Source organism: Pogonomyrmex barbatus, unplaced genomic scaffold (genome assembly GCF_055798465.1).
Source record: "Pogonomyrmex barbatus isolate J1 unplaced genomic scaffold, ASM5579846v1 scaffold14, whole genome shotgun sequence".
Taxonomy (NCBI): domain Eukaryota; kingdom Metazoa; phylum Arthropoda; class Insecta; order Hymenoptera; family Formicidae; genus Pogonomyrmex; species Pogonomyrmex barbatus.
This window is the reverse complement of record NW_028297110.1, coordinates 1,126,040-1,144,619: the sequence shown is the minus strand read 5'-3', so window position 1 is coordinate 1,144,619 and position 18,580 is coordinate 1,126,040. Positions and strand designations below refer to the sequence as shown.

The 18,580-nt window shown below is 38.5% G+C and overlaps 1 protein-coding gene across 1 annotated transcript in view; it reads left to right on the top strand.

The window, feature by feature from the left end:
* The window catches only part of LOC105424895 (uncharacterized), a 189,469-nt gene that overhangs the window by 85,504 nt on the left and 85,385 nt on the right, over positions 1 to 18,580 (top strand). Inside the window, exon 4 of the mRNA XM_089072894.1 lies at positions 15,314 to 15,657. Within this exon, the coding sequence (XP_088929020.1) occupies positions 15,314 to 15,657 (344 nt within the window). The remainder of the gene's footprint in view (positions 1 to 15,313; positions 15,658 to 18,580) is intronic.

Sequence of the window (18,580 nt, the reverse complement as noted above, 5' to 3'; positions counted from 1 at the left end):
TCGCAGAGACAGAGAACGTCTCTCCTCATCCAGTATTGAGAAAAGCGAGACAGAGAAGGAAAGAGAGAGGAGGTGCATTGACTCCAGACGCAATGTAAGTAAACGAGAGAGAGACGTAGTGCGCGTTAGTCCTTAAAGCGTGCTGCCTCTCGACCGTGGAGAGTTCGCCTGGAATTCTTCCGAAAAGTCTAGCTTCCGCTTCCGAGCGGAAGAATCCTGACGGTATTGTGATTAATTGGAGCAGTCTGCAAGGACTCAGTTTTAATTTGTGGAAATCGTCCTCGGACACGCGGATACTGTGCTTTTTAGCGATTCGCTTTTTCGCGCTCGTGATGACCTTCGCAGGAGACAGAACGAGATGCGAATGAATGGTATCGATAGATTCTGCCTAATAATTATTTTCCATTTCGGATCTGTTTTATTTCATAGCGTGAATAATTATTAGAAAGTTCTGGTGGAGTGACCGATTGTCTTAATCAAGAAAGAGATATTGATTTATACTCTAGACAGAATTGTTTACCATACAAATAGTTCTGAATTAATAAATTGGATAAACTTTTTCGAATACGTGTAACATATTGCAAAAAATATAAAGCTTTTAACGGTATTTGCTATTACTATTTGTTAATGTAAATCCTCGCAGGCGCAGTTTCGCGCGAGATAAATAGACACCGTGATATCGACGGTACACTTGAGAAGAGACAAGATATCGCGTTTAATATTAATGAACTTTTAGAATTTTAAAGCTTTTTGTCCCGCTTGGCAAACTTTCTTTACCGCTACACCCAGCTTACTCTTCTTTTCGAAAAACATCATTGATCTGCAGAGATTGTTGACACGTTATAAACTATGGCAAGATAAGTTTCCATCCGCGTTAACTGAAAAGCGGAATAAATGCTGCTCATTTTGTTGTCGTGTTAAATTGAAGTGGCAGCACATTCAAAAGCCTCGGTCTGATTATATTAAAGCATTACGAAGAAACCCCCCCCGAACTATATAATAACTAATAACGCACAATAAGAAAGCAAAAGCAACTCAGCGATCTCTCTTTGAGGACGGATATTGATACACCAAACACAGTGAGGAAACATCCTGACGTAAATACTTTTCCCCCGATTTTATCAATATTTTTCGCACAACTTTGCTCACGAGGTTTAGCCGTTTAAAATAATCACCAGCGTCAAAGGCAAGCACACGTACGAAGCGAATCAGTATTATCGCCCGAAGGCAGAGGCAAGTCGCTAATGTTATTACGCGTATATCGCAAGCTTTATTACGCGTGCCGTATCGCGTTCGGGAGTTTCACCGCGTCGCGTCGCCGGATTATTGCTCCTCTTCGGCAAATACCTCATTGCGTTTGGTCGGGTCGTTGATGCGCGACGAGATTAAAGCGGATAGAATGCGGACTCGAAGTAATAAAAGCAGACGCTAATTGTACTCCGGTCGTTGCACGCGCGCCGCATAAACGTTTGCGTCATCGGCGCGAGAGGGATGAAAAGAGGGATGAAAGTACATTGTGAGATTGCCGTAGAAACAATCGCGAATATGTGCGCGGTTATCGGCTTATCGTATCTTTGATATCCCCCCAAACATCTGTCTTTTGCATGCGCTGCACGTGTTTCCAGGAATCACCGATTATGGCTCATTAGGCAGATGGTATAATGCAATCGAGCAAATAACAGGATAGATATTCATAGTGGTATATAATTGGTTTTAGCAATTTAGCCCTAGGTAGAACAAACGTTTACAAGGTGCGAGCACATGTCCGTGTACATGAATAGTAAGTTAAAAATGTATGAAAGAATAATTTTCCTGCAAGATTCGAAACTTTGATCAAATACAGATCTGTAAATAATTTTGTTAGATCATTAAAATTATTACGTAGGACGTTTAAACAAAAATTTTTGATCTTGTAGCAGTCAATTTGAACGTCGTACGTAATAATTTTAAAGGTCCAACAAAATTATTTTTCAATCTGTATTTGATTAAATTTTTAAACTTGTCAAAAGTGTTCCTTCCATATGTACATTCTTGTTGCGGCGATAAACTCACTTTAGCAGAGCGCTGAAACGAACTTTTACGTCATCGTCCGTATATACTACGCGATACAGAAATAGATCGCATCCTCTTATATCTAGAATGTCTTTTTTTACGATCTCTTCGTACAAACAGAAATTTAAAGTAATCTATACGAAGAGCAAATTGCCAATTTCTATGCGCAGTAGAAGTATGTGTACACAGAAAAAACAGTTTTACTTAGGTATAGATTCGAAAAGTAATTTTGTTGGGCCATCAAAGTAATTATGCAGGACGTTAAAATTAATTACTAGAATAAATGTTGCAATATTTTCATTATATTTAAACACATAATAATTTTGTTGCATAATAATTTTTTATATAATAATTTTATATAATAATTTTGATGGCCCAACAAAATTATTTTTTAGATCACGTAGTAATTTTTTCCGTGTAGAATATACCACTCGTTATAAACACCTCGTTTGAAACACAGACCTTATATTTTTTTTCTCTCTAATTTCTATCACTTCTTCAGACTTAATATTGTAATTTAATGTCGCTAAAAGTTTAATTGATAAAGTCGACAAAGCTGAAAGGAAGCTGTCATAAAGAATCAGGAAGTTAAATATCGTCGCTTCTTTCGCTGATCCGTAACGAGCTTTGATGGCGACCCACGGTGCCGTCACGAATCGATCTCGGATCCAAGGCTGATCGATGATCGGACAGACCCTTCCTCTGTTGTATCGGGCTGTAGGCCGGAATCGATGATGAGCTACGACCGAGGCAGGCGAAACGAGGCTCTTCCTGCGTAGTTCGGCACGACGCGCCCCGGCGACGCCCGACTTGGGGCGTCCATTCATATTCGAACGATATTTCATGAAGATGGAGTGGAGCAGTTCTCGTTTGACTGAAGTCGATTCCCCTTTTGTCGGCGTCTTCCGGCGTAAAATCGATATGTCGATACCAACGCGCGCGCGCCTACATTTCCGCGCACGTGAGGTATGTATGTATATATACGTAAATGTACGTATGCTCGTACGATCATACTTCGGCAAGATACCATAGTGTGGGGAACTTAGCTAATAAATATCTCGTTGACGGTGGATACGTACGGCCACGGTTTTGCCGGTTTAGGAAGTGCCCGGGATATTCATGATCGCGCGATACACTTCGCTCCGCGACGCGGAGCGGCGTGTTAGCTTTAACAACACCGTGTCAAAATAGCATTTCGCGTCCGGCGCGGTACTAACTTACGTTAGTATGTAACGTGCACTCGGGAATTAATAGATGCACATTTGTTACTGCATAATCCGCCCAGAATGCACGGACGTGCGAACGACGAAAGTTCCGGACGCGAGCGGGTACATTTCTAATTCGTTATGTCAGTCGTCGCACCGCGAAATAAATTAAACGCGACGATCGCGCCGGTTTCTACTGAATTTTGCACAAATGGAATAGTCGTAAAGTGAGAAAGATATTACTTGCTAATTACGTACATTCAGCGTAGTCGTACGATTCTGTACTTTCGCCGCGGCTAGAAATGGGGGGTTTATATCGAACGAAGTTATAGTCCTCATGAAATTTTATCGCGCGAACGAATAGTGAGTTGAAATCGGCAGATTATAAGCGTAAATATCCACGTGACATTACCACGCATTTAAACGGTCGCCGCGTTCTGTATCGATGGTAAAATGCAGTCGCACATGGCATGTTTTAACGTTAAAAGGAACTGATAATTTTATAAAATTGCAGTATATATATATATATATATATATATATATAGAGAGAGAGAGAGAGAGAGAGAGCAAAAATAATGTTACTCGCCACGTTTCGTTACACTTCACATTCCGTTTGGGACAGTAAGTCTCGGAAACGCAGTCTCCGAGATCCACGAAAAATTAGCTTTCTATTTTATTATTTTTTTTATTATTATTGATGACTTTGTATCAAGTGATCCTTGATCTCCGCGCACATGTATTGTCATAAAATTTCTACGAAATTGAATGTTCCGTGCACGCCTTATTTGTAATACGAGTATATCTGTCGTTTGGTTAAAATCGCTTCTCTTTGGAATTTCCCGTTGCTGCTTCGTCTGTAAACGGTAAAAATTTAAGACGTAAAAATTCGCTTCCTTTCTTCAAGTCAATATCAAGGAAGCATGTAGTATTCGACTATTCGAAAGACAAACTGAGAGGAAGCGTCGCGCTACAAGGAACTTAAAAAGTTTCGGTTCCAAAGTTCAGCGTGGACCCGTATCTTACATGTCGAGAAACTACTTACACACACGTGTTCCATATAATATTTTTTACCTTTTGTGACGCGAAAATGTTTGCAAAGTTGTTCTCGCGCTTTACATAAACTGCTCTTGCTTCATTTGCACTTGTCAAGTTCGAAACATAAGGTTAAATTTGCAAAAATCTTGAGATTTGGAAAATTTATTAAGAACGATTATATTTACATATCTCCGGGCAAACATTACTCTAAGTCAAACATAGTTTCAAACATCACGATATCTAGTTTTTTTTTAATAATTTTTATGTTAAAATTCCTCATGACTTTTTCATCATGTTCGAAGTTGAAAGCCATAGAAATCGCTAGCTCCTCGTGCAATTTTCAATTACCTTTGATCTAACATCAAAAAATAAAATACATAGAGACCATACAGAAGATTAAGAGAGCAGAAATAAATGCAAAACCGAAGGGAGAGGGAGAACCGCGCGTCTACGTACAAAATTCTGAACGAAGAAGCTTGAAAAACCGTCGAGTCGAAGCTCACCGATCGAATCCACTGGCACGATACCATCACGACACGACTAGTCAGTCGATAACACACGTATACACACGCATGTGTGCGTGTGTGCACAAACAACGATTTCTCCCCCGCACAAGCCGTTTTACGTGCACGAAGTCCGAAAGTGGTATAGATTTTTTTTCGTCCCTCTCGTATGCGTTCGGTGCCGGAACGGCGCCCACGCACACACGCAAATACGCGTACATCGTCAAGCCAGTGATGATATTCGTGCAATCAGTACGGAAGAGATGAAATTAAGGAAATGCATCACCCCCCCCCCCCCCATATAGATTTGCAGCGTACTTCCACTCTTAAGATTCTCGTTCTCCATCTGCCGTCGTCCTTCTCCTACGAACTCTCCCTTTGCTCCCTTCAAGCTCCGATTTGAATTCCGTCATTATTATTATTCGACGTCGTGCGAATACCAAAAATAGTGATTCCCACTCGAAACGAGAATTTAATCGATCTTTGTGGATGTGTTTAGTCATAAATTACGAGTTACTTAAAAAGATGATTTAATTATCTTTATTTAAACGTTGAGCACCCCTGGCACATATGAAATGATATCGGTGATTTTAAAATGAAAGATTGAAATTAAATTATGAATAATCATGAATCTGCCTGATTGGAATTAGACATCGCTGCGAATGGCTCGGTTGAATTTTCGAATTCTTAATATATATATATATATATATATATATATATATATATATATATATATATCTTCTCGAACAGATTCTCGCCGTAATTGACATCGTGAATTACATGCACTCTGGACTGTCGAGACATCGTTTCGCCGACGATGAAGCTGTTCTTTGCCAGTTTGTTTTAAAATTGCTTGCTTGAATTGCCACCGAATCAAACAATTAAGGCGAATTAATGCGCGCCACGCTTTTAACTCTTTAGGCTCACAAGTTCAGCGGACGAAAGAACGTGCAACTTGAGAATATAAAGCCTTTCTCGACTGACGCAACAGCGCGTGAAAGTGACGATTCATCGGGCACGCAAGGGCGTGCACTTCCATCGATTTACGCAAAACATCGTTAACTCGTGCGAAACAAGTTCTTCGTCAATCAGTTTCATTCAGGATACGCGGCATAATGGACGTAAAAAGTGCCAGGATTGATGAGCAAAAATACTTTGGTTGGCACGAAATGATAAATATGCACTTCGCACGAAGATTGTGGATAAAAATATGCGAAGTATTTATCTGGATAATATTACCCGTTAAAATAAATTAAATCGAAATAATGCACTTTGCAGAAGAATTGATTATCCGTAAAATTCGAAATATTATATGGAAATTAAACACATGGAGATATTTTAAAATTGCGAGGTGTCCGCAAATTCGGACGTTATTTCACGAATTCTCGAACCTGAAATTGAATCGAGTTTCAAATATTTGCCAAAGATGTAGGTCCGGATTGCAAATGCTCGTTGAATTTGTCTTTAATTTGTAAAATACGCGAAAGCTTATAAATTTATCGAGAGATACAGCGATAAGAAGTGCAAATTACAGACAGCTTAGTCATTGTAAAGAATACGTGGCAGTCGCAAGGAAGAGAGAGACATGGTTTCTGAATTATAACTGAACTTAACTCGAGGTATTTTCAGTCAATTGACGATTACACGTCGAGACGTATTACGCGCTCGGGACACTGAGTTCGTTAACCTTACGCCAACGAAAATGACAAATTTCTTTCTGAACATCGACAGTAGTTTTTCAGACACAGCTTTTTCAAGCTTTTTTCATCAAGTTACATTGTTTCATTTTTCTTCTTGATTTAATTCATGCAAGTTAGAAATCTTGTTATTCGAAATCTTAACTTTAATCTTAAGTTAATATTATTAGAACATATAAGAGAAAATTAATATTTTTCTTTTATTTGACATACCTTCTTCTATCAAAAATTTGTTATTGTCAAAGTGTATTAAAGTTTCAATATTTTACTTTAAATTTTTAAGCGAACGTTTATAAATATTGGTCATGTAGAAATAAATAAGTAACTCCGTTATGAGAAAAAGACTGACTTTGGTATTCCATTTTCCGATTTTTTCATAATCTAGTAGTATCGGAAGTATATTTAGCGCCAAATGTAAGGTTCCCAACGCTTTTTGATCGATTTTTGCGTTCTCTTTTTCTTCGCTATCCACCATTAAACTCCCAATACGATCTCGCACTCAGGGGAGAAAACTTCGAGATGGAGAGGAAGAAAGAAGAAAAATGCGCGGCGTGTATATTCTCGATACTTCCGAGACACAGGACACTCGAAGCTGACGAAGTCGGAGAGAACGAGACACAGCAGAGAAGCGCACTTTCGCGCGTATTTTTGGCCGACGATAATCGATACGCGCCCTGTCCGAGCACCGCCAGGGATGCTTTTGTCCCCATCGCGCCAATGCTTTAGCCTTGGTTAGGGGTGGACGATACTTTTCGCAGGAAAGTTAACGACCGACGAAGGGACGCGCGACGTACGTACGTTTGCGAATACGTTCGTTGGATTTATGAGCGTTTCGATCTCTCGAGCAAAACGTCGACCGTTGAAACTGAAGTGACCACTCTCTGTAAAGTGATAAATGCCAGAGTTAGTCATATTTTTTCTATGTGAACAAAAGAGAGAGGGAGAGAAAGAGAGGAAAGGAGAGAAATTTTGATTTAATTATAGATTTTTTTAACGTTCAATATACAAACAGGGAAAAGAACAGTTTTGCTGAAGGAACTAGAAATGGCTAGATACACATCTGAAAATAAGTTTTTTGAGCCAACAAAATTATTATGTGGAACACTCAAGTATAAATTGGTAATACTACGAAATTTTTAGATCCTTCAGCAAAATTCTTCTTTCCGAGTACAATTTTTATTGTGAGACATTTCTGGTAATTTTAACAGCTTGCGGAAAAAGAAGTATTTATATTTAAATAATATCGCATTTTTTATATATTTCGTTAGAAATAATAGATAGAATGGAAAGTAGCGCAAAATAATAGTACAAAATAGAGGCGATATACGCGGCACGTTTGATCGAAACTTTCGCGAGTGTTTGTACCATACAGACCCCGAAATAGCCAAAATCACTTCACGTTTCGTTCTCCGGACGGCGAAAACGATTGGATTACAAAGCTATTATACATCCTTCTTCGTCGTGTGCACCCGCGGGAAAAAAGCCCATCCGATTTCGAAATCGATTTTGTCGCGCCAACGCCTCCGCTACTTCCGAGCGAAATCTACTGCAAGTTAGATTAGATGGAAAAAACACACAGAGCGACTTCAAATCCTGAGAGACGCGTGTTGCAGCTCGTTAATTTGTCATATACAATATTTGGCAATTTGATGCATGCGGTGCCGATGTATCTCAACGGTAATTCTCAGCGATGGAATAAAATCAATGATTTTCGGACGCAAATTTTTATATGGAATTTTTTCATGAGGAATAACAATAATAACAAACAGCGCGAGCAATTTAATAAGGATTGACTATTAAGTTGATCACGCATACCGACGCGTAAAAATCGGATAATCCCCGATTTTCCCCGCGATGAACGACACCGGATATGATTGTCACCGTAACTATCGCCGCTTTTGAATATCGAATATCGATGGGCCGACGTCAAGAAGCGCCCGATATATCATATATCAAATTATTCTCCGCATGTGTCAAGCCGTACGACAAGATATTATCCAAATCGATATCACGCCTCATTATACGTCATTATGATAGCTAGAGAGATAGATATCAATCTGTAATTTAAAGTACGCACACATATATTTCTCTTTTTTCTTTTTATTCGTGTCGTATTTCGTATTTGTCGTAAATATAGAGAAAGGAAGAATTACCTTTTAATTTGAAGAGACTATTCCTAAAAAAAAATCCTCATCGTTCAATTTTATTTTTCCTCTCACGCTATAAGTTTTCGACGACGCGTTATCGCGTCAATTTTCGTTTCACGACTCTTCGCGACGCCTCGGTCCTGTTTTCGTCAAGAAGATTAATTCGTGACGCCTGCATCTATATATGGTCCCGTGACGCCGATTCATTGTCATCATTATGGAGCAGCCCATACAGTTTCGCCTTTCGCGCCTTGCTTCTCTTGCCTCTTCTCTTTTACAGAGAACCTCCATCTCGGATTTCGCTCGTAACCCGTTTCCCGCGGTCTTCCCTTCCGGTTTATGGTTCACGATCACGTCTTCTACGCTACGTTCACCGATGCAACGTCCATCCTAAGATCCAACAACACGTACCGCCCGTTATACGAATTGTCGATCAACGTAATCTCTTCACATCGGAATACCGAATTGTTTATCGAAAGACAAAAATGCGGATCGATTTTATTATTTATTAAACGATTTCAAAATATTTTTCATATAAAGAGTAACACTTTTGCTGGCAAATTTTTGGCCGGATACACATCTGAAAAATCTATCAAAATTATTATCTAGAATTCTTACTACATAATAAATAATAATACTGAAAAAATTTTTTATCTTCTAGCAATCAATTTGAATGTACGATGTAATAATTTTGAAGATCCAACAAAATTATTTGCAGATCTGTGTCTAGCCAAGTTTTTTTAGATTTGCAATAAAACTGTTCTTTCCGTACATTGACACGATTCATTACGATGAAGTGTGATGAGGCGTAAATCAAGCTCATGAACGATTTCACTATCATTAATACTGATTAATTTAGAAACTATAATCTATAAAGGCACGAGAATTTGTTTAAATTAACTTGGTTAAAGTTACGTTGGCGTTGGCGGGGAGCGGGAGCAGTTGAGAGTCATTTATCAGCTAGTTAAGGACGAATTCCTAATCATTTGATTGAAGCGGGAGAAATCTTAACTGGTCATTTAAGCGTCATTTATTGCGCCCGCACGAATTCAAAGATAATGAATACAATCGCAAGTCGGACTTGGTTTCTGGCAATGCGATATTTTTACGCGGGGCGTGAGGCGCATCGGCGCACGTTGAGGTATTATGCAAAAACAGCGGAGCAACAGATGGCACGCCGAGGACGAGAAACTTAAGAGCGGCTTCACGTGACAATAGCTCTGATAATCAGGTCCGTCACGGCAATCGAAATCGATCGTTTCGCCGAGCCACATGCATAATGCAATCTTAATCGCGCACGGTTGGGTCATCCAGGAATGCGCGTCGATGCTTATCGCACCGGCGAACAGACACGCTCTGCTTCGTTAGGCCACATCGGAATGCCTTAATTGATACGATTTGTAACTCGCAGCCTTCTTCTTCTTCTTCTTCTTCTTCTTCTTCTTCTTCTTCTTCTTCTTCTTCTTCTTCTTCTTCTTCTTCTTCTTCTTCTTCTTCTTCTTCTTCTTCTTCTTCTTCTTCTTCTTCTTCTTCTTCTTCTTCTTCTTCTTCTTCTTCTTCTTCTTCTTCTTCTTCTTCTTCTTCTTCTTCTTCTTCTTCTTCTTCTTCTTCTTCTTCTTCTTCTTCTTCTTCTTCTTCTTCTTCTTCTTCTTCTTCTTCTTCTTCTTCTTCTTCTTCTTCTTCTTCTTCTTCTTCTTCTTCTTCTTCTTCTTCTTCTTCTTCTTCTTCTTCTTCTTCTTAAGACGTCGTCGCCTGCGTGATTACTAGTGTCCTCAAATCGAAAACGACTTACGTCGAGCCGTGTCTATTTTTCTTTCTCTCTCTTTTGTATTTGGAGCTAGGATATATTCATGTCGGATGGATTCTTCATTCAATCTTTATTTAGGAAAAAACGATAAATTGCCGGAATAAAGTAACATGTTGATGTAGAAAAATGCAGATGTTTGGTACATCGACGATAGAGGAATTGATATTTATTTAGGAATATTGTTTATCTTGAAAACCAGTAGTTCCATTTATACTATTGATTTATTAAAAACATTACGTAGCGTGATATAACAAAGCGTAAACCCGACATCGCTTCAATTATCGCTCCCAGCTGTGTATTTTCTCCATTGGATATATCGATTTGATCTATTTTCGCACTCGGAGCACGCAGGCGGATAGAAACGAGGTCGTAGAACCCTAAGTATCCCACCGACAGAGAGTACAGCCGTCGTCGTAAGGTCGGAACTATAGGATCATTAAGATCGAGACTCGACCACGTGAATTTGCATTAATTATAAGGATATTCTTATGAAAATTAATAGCTTCCTATAGAACAGAAATAATCCAATGATAAGGTGGTTAGCAGACAGAAGGGCGCCGAAACTTTTTTATATAGGGGAATTTAAATTCGAATGAGACTCCAGAATTGTAAGAATCTCAAAATCGGTATATAGTTAAATTCAGTCAAGTTGAAGAAGCGATATAATTCCGCGATCGATTCAGCGAATCGTTTTTTCTCGGTCATCCACGACCGGAAAAGACGTGTCGGATGAGCGCACAGGGGCGGCATAACCGAGGCGTTTTACAACGATATTAGTATGTCATAATGCTTGTCACGATAGCTTCGCAAGCCAATCGGTCCTGCGGCCACTTTTGAAGCGATATTCTGAAGCGATATCTATCCGCGAGAAAACTTTAGAAGTTCCCGTTATACGACACTTGTCTCTCTCTCTCTCTCTCTCTCTCTCTCTCTCTCTCTCTCTCTCTCTCTCTCTCTCTCCATTATTTTATTGTACCCTCCAGTAATCTGAATAAATAACTACAACTACGGACGTTTTCCACAAAAAAGATAAAATACCTTTAAAGATAACGATCTTCAAACCAACGCGACAAACTACGTTACGTGATATTTTCATATTTTTCATGCTCTCATCTCTTTTTTCTCACTTTTAACATTTTTCTTTTCAACTTCTCGTGTCTTCAACCTTTGTTATCGAGAACGTTAGCTAGATCTCGCTTTGTAAATGTACTGTATGTAAGCATTCGGGGAAATCAGAATGTTCTCGCTGATACGTGAGAGAAGCGGCCAGACAGGTATGCTGTTGTACGTCATATATATATATATATATGAATATATATGAATATATATGTACATATATATACACGTATGGAATCTTATCTACGGTCGTGGATTATCGAATTTCCGAGCGTTAGATTAGATTTCTCGACGACCACGCGCTCTCAGCACACGGCTACGTTGGTTTCTGAAAATAAACGCATACGAGGATCCCGTCGTCGTCGTCGCCAGTACTCCTCCCAGTTTCGTGTATAACGTGTCGTGCCTCCGATATACACGTATACATAAGGTGTATGTACATAGTAATCTGAATGTACGTAATCTTGAGAAAATATCCGTTAATTTATCGAAATTATCTTAACGAGCGAATAGCTGCGAACATCCAGAAAGAGACAGAGGAAAGTAGAATTTTAATGGATTGTCTGACTAATTTGCAGTCATTCTTTTCCGTAACGAGGATGTCAAGAGAATTTGTGATCTATCGCAATTTTTTTTTCCGTTTCCAACGTTAAATGTCTACGTGATTAAATCTCGAGTTAAAATCTCGTGGGAGTTCACTGTGAGATTAAAGGAAGATTGAATTATCGGTGCCTCGACATTGGTGCTTCGAGAAAAATTCAACTTGCGATTTCGAGGAGATTAAGAAAGGGACGATAAGCGTCGGGGGACGGAGAAGCAAAACACGCGGAAATTCAATTTTATTCATTACAGGGATAGGACTTAGGCAGGGTAAGAAACTCGTTTCATTCGATTTTCAATTATGATGTAGACTACATTTATGGGATTTAGATGCTGTGCTACTAGATGGCAAAGCTTCAAAAAGTTAAAATTACGACATTACAAACTTTATATATGAAATTTAACGAATATCTTGATTTTCTATTCTTTTGATTTTCAAAATTACTGTCCCCCCCCCCCTCCCTCCCCTCTCTCTCCTCTCTCTCTCTCTCTCTCTCTCTCCTCTCTCTCTCTCTCTCTCTCTCTCTCTCTCTCTGTATCTTGTACAATAGAACAAATGCAAGTTACTCTAAATAGGTTAATCTAGGATCTCTTTTCATCTTCTTACAGCAAAAGATTGCTTCAAATCCATAGAAAGCCGATTAGTATAGTATATATTACTGCAATCATGGATACAAATAATGGAGAATGTAAAATGTTATTTTGCTTAGTATATAGCAAAATACAATGTTTACAAAAACATTAAATTTAATTATTTTGATGAAACTAATTACGACTTAAATTTGTTAATAATTAAAAATTTGTGGTTAAAGCGATGAAAAGAGAGTGACAGTTTGTTTTTTATTACATCATTCTGTGCAATTTTCCGCTCGTCTTTATTCGTTTACGTGACTTTTGCCGACAATTTTTCGGAGTATTCATGCTTTCTAGATTGTAATTTTTCGTTCGTAACGCTCTACATGTATCGCGATTTTAAAGAGGCGTCAATCAAATTGACAGATGACGTTTTAATAGGCGTCGGACACGTGTCATGGCAGAAAATGGATAATATTACATCGTTAAACAAAAATACAAGATAGTCCATTGAAGATATGAATAATGAATATATTCAATTAATTAACGTTTTCAAGTTGAAGTAGCATTATAAAAAAACATGGTTTCAATTATTATCTTGTATTTTGATTTAGGGACTTCCTATGTGAAAGCTTTCCTTGTAAATCACGCGAAGATTACATCTTAAGCGTTTTGTGATCCAAGCGATAACGTCAAAAGCAATCTTCCGTTTCGATAATTATCCTATAATTCTATGGACGTTATATAGTTTACATTGGTGTTAGATGCTTGTTAGGAATTTCAAAACAGTTTGCTTTACTATGGTTTATTCACGTTGTCTCAATTATAGGTGTCGAGCTTCAGAGCGTAAACCTCTCCTTTATTACAGGAATTTGCGCGGCTTATTGTTCCAAAATACACATGCAGCTATGCAATTAGCAATCTGCAGCTAATTTTCATGCATGTATGAAGCATGTTAATCGAGTTATTCTAAAATTATTGGTAAATCTGTTCTAGCTCTCTTGTAATTCTAATATCGATGCTTAAAGAAATGACAATTATGGAGAACAAGATGGAGAAATTTGAAAATCTTTGAATATAGAAATCTATTCTAAAAAAAAAAAGAAGATATTGCATTTCCGGATTTTTGTATTTCTCTGCCATTCAAACGCAGGATTGTACGTTGTCGACTGTAATAAATCTCGGCCTTTACATTTGCCGATGTAAATGTCCCTTCGAAAAATGTGCGGTTGAACGTCAATGCAGCGCAGCAGTTTTATGACGTAATGCCGGATTGCGATGCGACGTTCGCGCGGAACGATCGCCGCACAGCAGTCCGCTGAAATGCGCAATGTCCGGTTATCTACGCGAGGTATGGCGCTGCCAGGACGATTGAATCGGTCTTGCAGACCCGTCGGAATTCGAATCTCGTCATTAATTGGAGAACGACGCCGTCCGTCCTCTCCCGATTCGCCACTCTGACGAGCTGACCCACTTTCCCACGACGCTCCTGCCGTGCGGAATTTGCGCTCGAACTTTCAGCGTCGTTAAGCCCCACGTGGCTGGGCGAGCTCGCCGAAAATTGATTGTGACCGGGTAGCACGTTCATTTGGAGAGAACGACGAGACCGCCCGTATTCGTCAAGTGTTTGTATTTAATCAAGTCGAGAACGACGCCGGACAAAGGTAGCATGACGCTTTTGCATTTCGGAAGTGGACCGTTCATCGTGTGTTCACGTGCTGCGTGTTCCGTGAGCTGATCGCGTTCGCTTGGTCGGAAATTATCATGAAAATGACCGATGTATGCGGCAAAATGTATGCGGCAAATTGATCATCTCTTTATTTCTTCTCTCACGTGTACTTCAGAGGCAATTCGAAGAAGTAGATCGAGGTAAACGAGGAGAGAAGGCACATCCGACCCAACAAAGAGAAATAAACGTCGAATCTCATGTGAGGTACCTATCCCTCCCAGTCTCCTGACTATTCCGGATAATCTCAGACATTATTACTTAAGGAAACCCTGCTTTTTTTCCATCGCTATGGTCGGTCCCGTCCCATTACGTAAAGAACTAAACTAAAGCGACAGCACACCTCCGGTATACACGCACGTGTCACCCGATAACTATTTCCGGCCACTTCCGCGAACGCGTTATTCTCGGTACACTTTGTCGGAGCCACTTTCTGCCAAATAGGTCGCTGGACTATTTACTTCGACTCTTCATCAGGGGCGTTTATTAATAAATTTCACGAGATCCCAATTCTTCTTTTACAGAAAAGTTTTCACAGTAAATTATTTAATTGTGCCAAACAATGTATTTTGGCAATTGTCATTAAACACAGTGAACATGTAAGGAACACTTTCAACAGTTTAATAAAATCTTGACCTAAAATGTAAATAATGTAAATAATTAATAATATGTTAAAATTGCAAAACGTGTGGTGTTTAATTAGATCTAAACCGATGCAAGATCATTTTACTTTTTATAATACTGCTACCGAGAAGGCAACGATATTGTATAAAATTTTATTTTAAAATCCAGCTGTCGAGGGCGATGTCACACGAGCATCGATAATGATATCATCAACATCTATGATTGCAGGGGGATCTGTCAGGGGGGAGGTTGAACCCGGCTCGAACGAGCTCACATCTGGCAGACGGTCTGGCAGTGGCGGCGGCGTCGGAGGCGGAGGCGGCGGTGGTGTCTTGGGGGTTGGCGCCGGAAGCGGCGGGGGTGGCTCGGGGGGCCGCAGCTCCTCCGGGGGTGGCGGCCGCTCGAGGGACGAGCCGAGGAGGCACACCCTCGGCGGCGATCATCAACCTTCCCTTCATCATCAGCAGTTCAACGCGGCGCAGCAGCTGCACCCTCTTCATCCACATCATTTGCCACCACCACACGGCCAGTACGGCACCCCGCCTTCGCGGCACACCACCATGGATCTCGAGGTGAATCTTTGCTCTCGCAACATGTAAATATATATATATATATATATATATATATATATATATATTTATTGTTTGCGATTATTTCTCATGATTTTTCGATTTTTTCCCCTTATTCTCAACAATCCTCTCTTCTCAACGCTTGCCCCATCACCGCCAATATTTCTTTCCAACTCGAAATATTAGAAATCTGCTCTGTTCCTTTGACAAGCAGAGCTCTACACATATAAACGTTTAGCTTTTTTTCTCTTCTCTTCGATTATGGTATGTATCTTTTATTTCGCGTGACTTCTACATGCGAGTTTTCGCTTCTTGTTTTCTATATTTTTGAAATTTATCCTCATGTATTAATGATACTCTCCCGTGTTTTACATACGAAATAAATATTTACTTGTACTGTAATGTTAACTATTACCGTTACACAGATACATTTATATATTTTGTCTTATATATTGGTTAAGAAAAGTGCCCATAATATATGTAACCCAAAGAGATTTTATATAAGGTAAAATTTTTCTGATTATCTTTATATTTCATGTTGAAGTTTCTATTAATAGGGACTTTTCTTTCTCCCTTCTCCTGTTTCTATGTTTGAGATGATTCAACTTTTTGATGAGTGACTGAACGTTTTCCTTACCACATGGAAGTTTAATGTCAAATGCTAAATTACTTTTTAATTCTGCATAAATAAATAGCTCATGGACACAATTAAATCTTAAAGACAGAAGTACGGAATTAAAAAGCCTTGATTAAAACGTCTTAATTTTCTTTTGCCTAAAGCAAATATTAAAATCAGTTATAAATTATCCAAGTTAATTAGCAATTATACCAAGTGCTTTGCAATTTAATCTTACTTTATTATACGTGAAAACAAAACAAAACAAAACAAAAAATAGCTAAAAATAACATTTTATTGTCATCTCCTTTTCATATTTCTGACAATTCAGACGTGGCACATATAAAAATGATCCCTGAATAAATGGACGCTTATCGAGGACGCTCCAGCTTTCCTGGTGTCTCTCTACGTGCCACTGTAATTCATGAATCGTCCACGTGTGTGTTGCATGAGTGTGTTGCACTTTTAGAACAATACACCGGATTAAAAATGAAATGTTTGTTTATTTCGTTTTCACAAAGTTTGCAAGTTTAAATTGCATTTCCATCGAATTTTATTTATAAATAAAATGTCTATTTTACTGTCGTATTATTTTTGTCCAGATGTTTTTTTATAACCTCGATGAACACGAAACATTCCCTCTAGTTTCCCAAAGGTAATGGCAAACGTTCAGTTACCCGAATGTATTTACGGTGACGCGCGTCATTCGCGGAACGAGGATGAAAATCGTTTTCGCATTGAAGAAAGAGAGAGAGACAGAGAGAGAGAGAGAGAGAGACCGTGCGGAGATGCACATTTTTCATTTTGAGGATGTTTCATTCAAGACAACCGCAGTCTACTCGATGCATCTCTACCAAGGGTCATCGTTTATTTATGACACACGTGAATGCATACATGTCTCGCTCCTCTGCTTGAGTTTCTTTCGCTCGAATTTCTTCTTTCAAATTGCCGGAGAAAAGTACGTACATTGTTTGCTTTAGGAACATCCGTCTTATAAATTATATAACGTTCGCGTTTTTGCGCGATCAAGCGTAAACTGAAGCCCGCATCGCAAAACAGAGCGGAATTGATTTCGTAGGATATACATCGTACATACTGTAGGACAAACTGAATTTTCCTTCTGAAGATTTTCGTGCGCGATATTTTAAAAGATACGGGTATTATTCTTATCGCGCACAGTGTGCCCTGTAATTATGCAATTATGCACAATTAAAGTTTTTCATAATTGATGAATGCGAAAACTTATGACGTAATTAAGCTCCCCCATGATTATTACGTTATTGCGAAACTTTTACGAGACGTATTATATATACCGTAATACTAATAAAACTAATAACACAGATAAAAGATTACTGTATCGTTTGCATGTTGCAATATTCACGTGTATTATTGGGAAATATTGTTAGCGAAGATATGATTCACGTGTGATATATGATAACATTATTTATATGTCATGTTAATAAGATTTAATGTATACGATTTAATATTGCATTAATGCACGTATTTAATGAAAATATGTTACATATTTTAGTACAACCTACTTCGATATCTGTTAGTCATGGTTTTATACGATCGATTTATAAAATTTTTAGAGCCATCGTGTATTAACAAGAGATATGAACGGAATATTATTGCCCTACCCGTAGCTTATTACTTGAGCGAATACCGCGCGGTCAAGAACCGCCGGTAACGAGAGGAAGCGGTTAATTAATTACCATCCACCTACGACGTCCTCGTTTCTTGCGCTCGTCGTTTCCGATAATTGAAGGGTACCGACACACCGAACATAAACGTATCTACGTAGCTCCATCCTCTTAACGTCCCAGATTTTCGAATCATTTTTCACTGCACTTTAATTACCTGGATATTTAAACTTTTAATCGATAATCACCTAATAACTGCGAATAATATCCTGAATTTCGCATCTTTAAAACATTGGAACACGAAAGCTCCCATTAACTATTATGAATATATCTTTTTTTAAGTAAGATTAATAAATTACAGAGTGAGTTTAAAGTAGTTGTATTAAAAGTTAAAACGCAAACAGATAACAATAAGTTTATTTGAAAAATGAAAAATGTGTTTTGCTAATCGACACAACGTTAAAACTAATTTTACCACATCAAAATAACGATAATATATTAAGGTTGTTTTAATGAAAATTAATTTTTGCTTCTATAAAATTATCATTGATTACATAGAAAATGTAACATTCTCGTGAGAGAAAATTATTATAGGAAATATTATTATTAACGATAATAATCCTATTTTATACGCGTTATGTTATGAAGATTATGAATTATTAATTAA